This window comes from Bison bison, unplaced genomic scaffold (assembly GCF_000754665.1).
Source record: "Bison bison bison isolate TAMUID 2011002044 unplaced genomic scaffold, Bison_UMD1.0 scf7180017864371, whole genome shotgun sequence".
NCBI classification, from domain to species: domain Eukaryota; kingdom Metazoa; phylum Chordata; class Mammalia; order Artiodactyla; family Bovidae; genus Bison; species Bison bison.
In genome coordinates this window covers 5363054-5370576 of record NW_011494943.1, presented here as the reverse complement: position 1 = coordinate 5370576, position 7523 = coordinate 5363054, and the positions used below count along the sequence as shown (strand labels likewise).

The 7523-nt window shown below is 44.8% G+C and overlaps 1 protein-coding gene across 1 annotated transcript in view; it reads left to right on the top strand.

Annotated features, from left to right (window-relative positions):
* Window positions 1–7523, top strand: part of FAM104A (family with sequence similarity 104, member A) — a 23554-nt gene that overhangs the window by 434 nt on the left and 15597 nt on the right. Inside the window, exons 2-3 of the mRNA XM_010856481.1 lie at window positions 2380–2408; window positions 4881–4980. Coding sequence (XP_010854783.1) covers window positions 2380–2408; window positions 4881–4980 — 129 coding nt within the window. The remainder of the gene's footprint in view (window positions 1–2379; window positions 2409–4880; window positions 4981–7523) is intronic.

Here is a 7523-nt window from a genome sequence, read left to right as displayed (position 1 = left end):
GGTGTTGTGTCGTGGGGTACACGGAGCCGAGGGGGGTGCGACGCGGGGTCCGAGCGAGCCTGGGCCCTGCGAGTCTCCGTGTGGGTGCCTTGCTGTCCGGGCGGGGAGAGGGGAGGGATGCTTGGCTGACTGGGAACCTGGTCCCCGGGGGCGCCGGAGCGGTGACTCCTCAGGGCCCGGGTCGCCCCCCGACCCCATCTTTCCTCCCCCCGCCCCCCATCTTTCCCTGTTTGGAATGAAGTCCGGTCGGTCCCGCCGGAGAGAAGGGGGCCCCAAAGCTTCCCTGTCCTAAATTTAGGAGGGTGGGGGGATGGGAGATTGGCCGATGTTCGAGAGGAGCCTCTCGGGGGCCTGTGAGGGGACGGCGGGGCGGGTAGCCGATCTCCCCAAGGTCGGGAAGAAGGACTGGGCTTAACTCCGCAGGACAGAAGGGTTAGGTCAGATCGAAGCCCTTGTGCCCTGCTGGGCCGTCGTAGACGCCGAATGGGCTAGGGCCAAAGTGATGACCTGTGGCTTCCCTCCTCGGCCATAGCGTGAAGAGCATGCAGAATTCTAAACAGTTTGGGTGCGGAGCCGTTTGACTCCGAAGGCTGGAGGTAGGGCTATTGCGACGCACTTTTCCTCCGAGCCTGGACCCGGGGCTTAACCTGGAGAGTGCTGAGGATTCTTTTCCTTTTTCTCATTTCTCACCTCTGTGAACAGGTTAGGGAGGAAAATGTTGGGATTGTACCCGGGAATGGAGAAGATGGACTTTATTTGGAATTAGAACAATCCCTCATCGTGGAGTTTGAACTGAAAACTATAGATATCACCAAGTCCCATCTTTCATTCTTCTGATCAGGAAGCAGATTTAGAAAGCTCAGTTGGTTTACCTGGGTCTTTCTATGCCAATACTTTGGCCATCTGATGCGAAGAACTGACTCATGTGAAAAGACCCTGATGCTGGGGAAGATTGACAGCGGGATGAGCAGGGGACAACAGAGAATGAGATGGTTGGATGGCATCACTGACTTGATGGACATGAGTTTGAGTAAACTCTGCGAGTTGGTGATGGATCAGGAGGCCTGGTGGAGCTGCAGTCCATGGGGTTGCAAAGAGTTGGGCACAACTGAGCAACTGACGGAGAAGGCAGTGGCATCCCACTCCAGTACTCTTGCCTGGAAAATCCCATGGATGGAGGAGCCTGGTAGGCTGCAGTCCATGGGGTCGCTAAGAGTCAAACAGGACTGAGCGACTTCAGTTTGACTTTTCACTTTCATGCATTGGAGAAGGAAATGGCAACCCACTCCAGTGTTCTTGCCTGGAGAATCCCAGGGACAGGGAAGCCTGGTGGGCTGCCGTCTATGGGGTCGCACAGAGTCTGACACGACTGAAGCGACTTAGCAGCAGCAGCAAGACTGAACTGAACTTCTAGGTTCACTGTTCTCTTCATTTTTTTTTTTTTCCCCAAAATAATCTTAGTGAGGCCTGAGTGAATGAGACGGGGGTTGCCTTGGTAAATTATGGTGTAGGTTTTTTTTGTCTCTCTGTATTCAGTGATTTTTGAATGTAATTGACAGTCTTTCCATGGGGACCCGGAATTAATATCCTCTAGATATCCTAGAGGATATTAATTCATAGGGTTGAGATTCTGGAAGGCATCTTGGAAGTTCTTTAGCGCAATAGTGAAAATCAAGAGTTCTCCAAACTTCTGCATATTGATTTGGGTCATGTAGTGAGAGAGCCATAAAAACCCTACTTGTATATGAAGGAAGAGTGGGCTGAATTTGAAATTAGGGGCCCAGTGTACCAACTTGCTACTGAGATTAGTCACGAGATCCTTACGTATAGTAAGCCTGATATAACTGCCAGTTTTTTCCTTCCCACACCCGTTTGTACTTCCAGCAGTCCCTCGGGATGTCTCACATATCTGAAAAAGTCTAAATATTTCTCTGAAAAACATTCCTGTTATCCAGTGCTGTACACAAATACACTGGATGCGCTTATAGTCCTAGCAGTCCCTTTTGTCTCGTTCACACAATCTCACATGGTAACTTCTTTACTGTGAGAGAAGTCATGTGAGCTGGCAGTGCTTTCTCTGCTCCCATGTGTTGTGTAGTACCGTGGATCAGATCCAGCTGTCTTAGCATCTTCAAGTCGGTTCAGCTCTGTGGATCTGTTTCCTCATTTTAAGAGGAGGCGTTGGTCTGTGACGGTGGGCCTTCATGCAGGAGGGGTGGGTGTGGGTATGTGCGCCTGTGCTTGTTCGTTGTGTCCGGCTCTTCAACCCCATGGGCTGTGGCCCAGCAGGCTCCTCTGTCTATGGAATCATCTAGGCAAGAGTGTCAGAGTGGGTTGCCGTTTCCTCTCCAGGGGATCTTCTCCACCCAGGGATCGAGCCCACCCTCTTGCATCTTCTGCGTTGGTAGGTGGGTTCTTTACTAGCTGAGCCACTGGGGAAGCCCTGCGTGGGAGGGAGGTCCCTACTCCAGTTAAGACATCCATTATCTCTTTTATAAATTGAAGGATCTTTTTTTTTTTTTTTGGTAGGGTGAAATAGTTCTGTCATTTTTAAAATAAAGTTTGAAAACCACTAGTCTGTGTATCCTAGGATTTCTTCTGTGCTCAGTCTCTAGGAGGGACAGGAGGGTTGAGGAGAAATGAAGTGATGAAAAGTGATGTATTCTGCCATCCTGAGAAGTAACAGATGCTAAACAATAATCTGTAACTAAATGGCTAGGGAGAATGTAATTAGTTATAGGGTGGCTGCTCAAATTATAACCTGGCATATGGCATTAATGTTAAAAGTTACAATCTGACTGATTGTGTTGAGCATGAAGGTAAGGTTTTGTAAAATATTCATGATGTTGAAAGAAATGCTTCAAGGATGAATTCTGCAAAGAGCTTAGAAAAAGGAGAATGAAGAACATTTAGGGCTCATTCTTAATCCAGAACCATCCAAAGGAGAGAACTCCCAAAAGGCCAGAGAGATCCTTCTGGTACCTGGAGACATCAGCTAATTATGAGGCAGGAATATTTCATGTGACTTTCTCAGTTTAATTGAAATCTTCAAAACCAGCCCATCCTCTTGACGTTCATCGTCTTGTCACTAGAGAGATAGTAACCTTCTCTCCCATTATAAATGAGGAAATTGGAAAGTTGTAGTCAGACCATGAGTTTGCTGGCAGTGACTCAGCAGCCCCGGCACAATCATCTGTTGGAACACCGATAAAAGAGGAGTTGGGGGACCGTCACCGTCATTCGAGGAGTTTCTCTTTGGGCGGCAGCTGGCCTTCCACCAGTGTTCTGCAACTGTTGTCAGGATGGGTGTAGCGATTTCTTGGTTCCACTAGCACATCCATTTAATGATTATTAAAGCCTGATATTTATCTAGTTTTTAGCCTCCGGTATTTCAAGGTAAGATCTAATTCCCTGAGAGAAAGGTGAGGAGATCTTATTTTGTAAACAGCTGAGTCTTAGGATGCTGCAGTCCTTTGGGTCGCAAAGAGTCAGACACACTGAACTGAGCTGAGGCTTAGACCGGTGTAGCCCCTGCCGGTTGGCTAGTGCTTCCTCAGAATCATAGCCCCCATCTTATCATTCCAAGCCTAAACTGGGTCCATACTCATCGATTAAAATGTTAGATGCGTTCACAAGTAAGAGAGAATTAAGCTCAGGGTGATAAATTTAGCCAACGTCCCGACCTGATCAAAGCCCCTCTACTCACATAGAATGTGTAACTGTATTGAAGATACTGTGCGTTCAAATTCAGTATTTTCCAGAAAGCTCTCTCACCCTCTAGATAGAGCAACTTGAACTCTGAAGAGCTTTCATTATAACAGCTTATGCTGCTTTGTATAAACCAACCTTTCGCCAGCTCTGTCCAGTAGAATTTTCTGTACCTCTTCTGTCCATGGTAAGTGTACTGGAGCAGGTTGCCATTTCCCCTTCCGGTGGTCTTCCCGACCCAGGGATTGAACCCAAGTCTTGTGTGGCTCCTGAGTTGCAGGTGGATTCTTTACTGCTGAACCACCAGGGCAGCACAGTTCCATGCAGTTTGACTTAAAAGTGTACCTCCTCTAATAATTTCTGTTTTCTAACTGGAGCTTAGAAGTCCAACCAGCACTGGTTCTTACACAGAAAACATACAAACTCTGTCTCCGTCATACACCTCAGAATACTTGACCGAGAAAGAGGGGTGATTTTTCTTGAAACCTGGACATTTTAAGCAACTGGTGCTGCAGTGTAACAGTAACAAGCTGGAGAAGTAACTTCTCTTACAATACCAGGTGGTGCAGCCAGCCATCAAGTTAATGTGTCCAAGAGCCGCCTTTGCAGTGATTGTCCAGAAAAGTAATTTGATGCATTAGAGGGCAGAGAGCTTTTGTGTTAATGTGATAATTGGGGGAAAATCAGAGATGAAAGAAAGTGAAAGAATAGAGGCTACCTCCAGCCTCTAATGCTCTTCGTGTGTAGCACCATTTTTATAAGGATTTTAAGCGTAAATAGGCAAAGGCAGCCATTCCCGTCTTAGATGCCACATGGACAGGAGTAAAATTAGGGTAACTTGGGATGGTAATTTCAGGAAATGGAGGAGATCACCTTAATTAGGTAGAGTTGGAGCACTTAGTCATCAGTGTCTTCCTGCGCTTGTTTATTCCCAGTAAGCATTTCAAATCGTCAGGCTTCTTTTTAGAAATTAGTTGTACTAATTTAAGCTCTACCTTCCTCCTGTTATTTTACATTTTTGCTCTTCTAACTTTTTTGCCTATTGGGATTATCATATGACGATCTATCTCTCAGGCAAGAGGGCAAATTTAATATGTTTAAATTACAGTTTGAAGTGTGCAGAAGACCAATTCTTTTTTTTTTTTTTTGTTCTCTTTGTGGTTTAATTCCAGGAAAAGGAGAAGGAATGGCAGTGAAGAAGACCACCATCTCCCCCCACAGACCAAAAGGAGCAGTAGAAATCCTGTCTTTCACGATTCTTGGGACACAGAGGTAGGAAGTGTGGTCGAGAGCACCTGCTGTTTGCACTGCTTGAGCCACTTCTGGGTAATGAAGATTATTCTTTGAGTAGGGAAAAGTGATCTGACTTGATTGCAGTGTTTCTAACCTTTTTTTTTTCTTTCTTCTGAGTCATGGCTGTTTTGAGGATGCTACCCATCTTCTCCACAGCAAAACAGCCTGTGTTTGCATGTAATAATACATACAAATGCCCAGAATTTGGATGTTATGGGTTTTATGGACCTCTGAAAGCCCATCTTTGAACCCTTGTTGGTATTACAGAAGCCAACTTCTTTTCTTTTTTTTTAATATATGGACCATTTTAAAAGTCTTTATTGCATTTATTGCCATATTGTTTCTGTTTTATGATTTGTTTTTTTGACCTTGAGGCATATGGGATCTTGGCTCCCAACCAGGGATGGAATCTGCACTCCCTGCATTAGAAGGCGCAAAGTCCCAACCACTGGATAGGGAATGAGCCTCTGAACTGAGGTTTCCTGGGTGCTTCAGTGTCCCTCCTGTGCACTTGAACGCCTGGTCTGCAGTGGGGCAGGGAAGCTGACCAGATGCTATTATTAATAAATGATGCACTTGAAGCTTTGACCCTCAACAGTTGTCGGCCTAAGAGAGAAACTCCTCGCTGCAGAGGTCCCTAAGCCCCAGCCTCGTCATTTAAAGCAGAACTCCGTGCCTCCCAATTCTCGCATAACCAGAATAATTTGTACTTCAGTTCTTGATAGTAGGATTTGATCTATATCCGGTCTTTAGCAGAAATCCAAAGTAACTCCCTCAAGGAGGGAAAAAATCAGTAACTGTCAGGTAGGTAATCCTCATTCAAGAGCAGCTGATACACCCCAGAGCAGACTCGATTCTTCTACTTAGAGACTGAATTTTCTGTAGCTTTTATCCCCCCTTTTAAATCCTCGTATCATTTTTCCCCCTGTTAGAGTAGCAGAAAAGTATTGAGCTTTTGGTTAACGTAATAACTAGGGAATTTCACAGATGGAAGAAAACCAAAGATTAAAGGCTGCCATGAACATCTAACGATAAGAATTGAGTTTCCATGATTCTTTTGAGTTAAGACTATTCATTAAAAGAGTACATGATGATTACTTTCATTGTATCAGTGTAAATATTTCTTTACTTGTGCCTGTATATCAGACATGCTATATGATGTTTGCATGAGTTCAAAGGTACAGTAGATCTTTTTATTTATTTATTTTTTGTATTGATCTTTTTCCCCCTGTGTCTACAGTTCTAATGCTTGAGAGCAGGAGTGTAAATGGTCATTTTTTTAAAAAAAAATCAAGCATTTCTCCTCTCTTATTTTGAATAATACTCCCTAGTGTTAGGTTTGGTTGTATTCTGATTGCTGTTTGTAGAATGACCTTCACTCCCTTGCTGATACCCATGCACTGGTCTCACAGAAGTTGGTGCATTGTTGTTCAACCTGTGGGTTCGTGTGTGCTGTTCTTGTTTGTCCAGAGAAATTCAATGATTAAACCACTCTGTAGGTATTAGTTGGAAGCATGGACTGGATTGCCCTGGTAATAATTAACAGTCAGTAAGATGGTAGGTGTTGCAAGAGGGCATCAGAGGGCAGACACACTGAAACCATACTCACAGAAAACTAGTCAATCTAATCACACTAGGACCACAGCCTTGTTTAACTCAATGAAACTAAGCCATGCCCGTGGGGCAACCCAAGATGGGCAGGTCATGGTGGAGAGACCTGACAGAACGTGGTCCACTGGAGAAGGGAATGGCAAACCACTTCAGTATTCTTGCCTTGAGAACCCCATGAACAGTATGAAAAGGAAAAATGATAGGATACTGAAAGAGAAACTCCCCAGGTCGGTAGGTGCCCAATATGCTACTGGATATCAGTGAAGAAATAACTCCAGAAAGAAGGAAGGGATGGAGCCAAAGCAAAAACAGTACCCAGCTGTCGATGTGACTGATGATAAAACCAAGGTCCGATGCTGTAAAGAGCAATATTGCATAGGAACCTGGAATGTCAGGTCCATGAATCAAGGCAAATTGGAAGTGGTCAAACAAGAGATGGCAAGAGTAAATGTTGACATTATAGGAATCAGCGAACTGAAATGGACTGGAATGGGTGAATTTAATTCCGATGACCATTATATCTACTACTGCGGGCAGGAATCCCTCAGAAGAAATGGAGTAACCATCATGGTCAACAAAAGAGTCCGAAATGCAGTACTTGGATGCAATCTCAAAAACTACAGAATGATCTCTGTTCATTTCCAAGGCAAACCGTTCAATATCACAGTAATCCAAGTCTATGTCCCAACCAGTAACGCTGAAGAAGCTGAAGTTGAACGGTTCTATGAAGACCTATAAGACCTTTTAGAACTAACACCCAAAAAAGATGTCCTTTTCATTATAGGGGACTGGAATGCAAAAGTAGGAAGTCAAGAAACACCTGGAGTAACAGGGAAATTTGGCCTTGGAATACGGAATGAAGCAGGACAAAGACTAATAGACTTTTGCCAAGAGAACACACTGGTCATAGC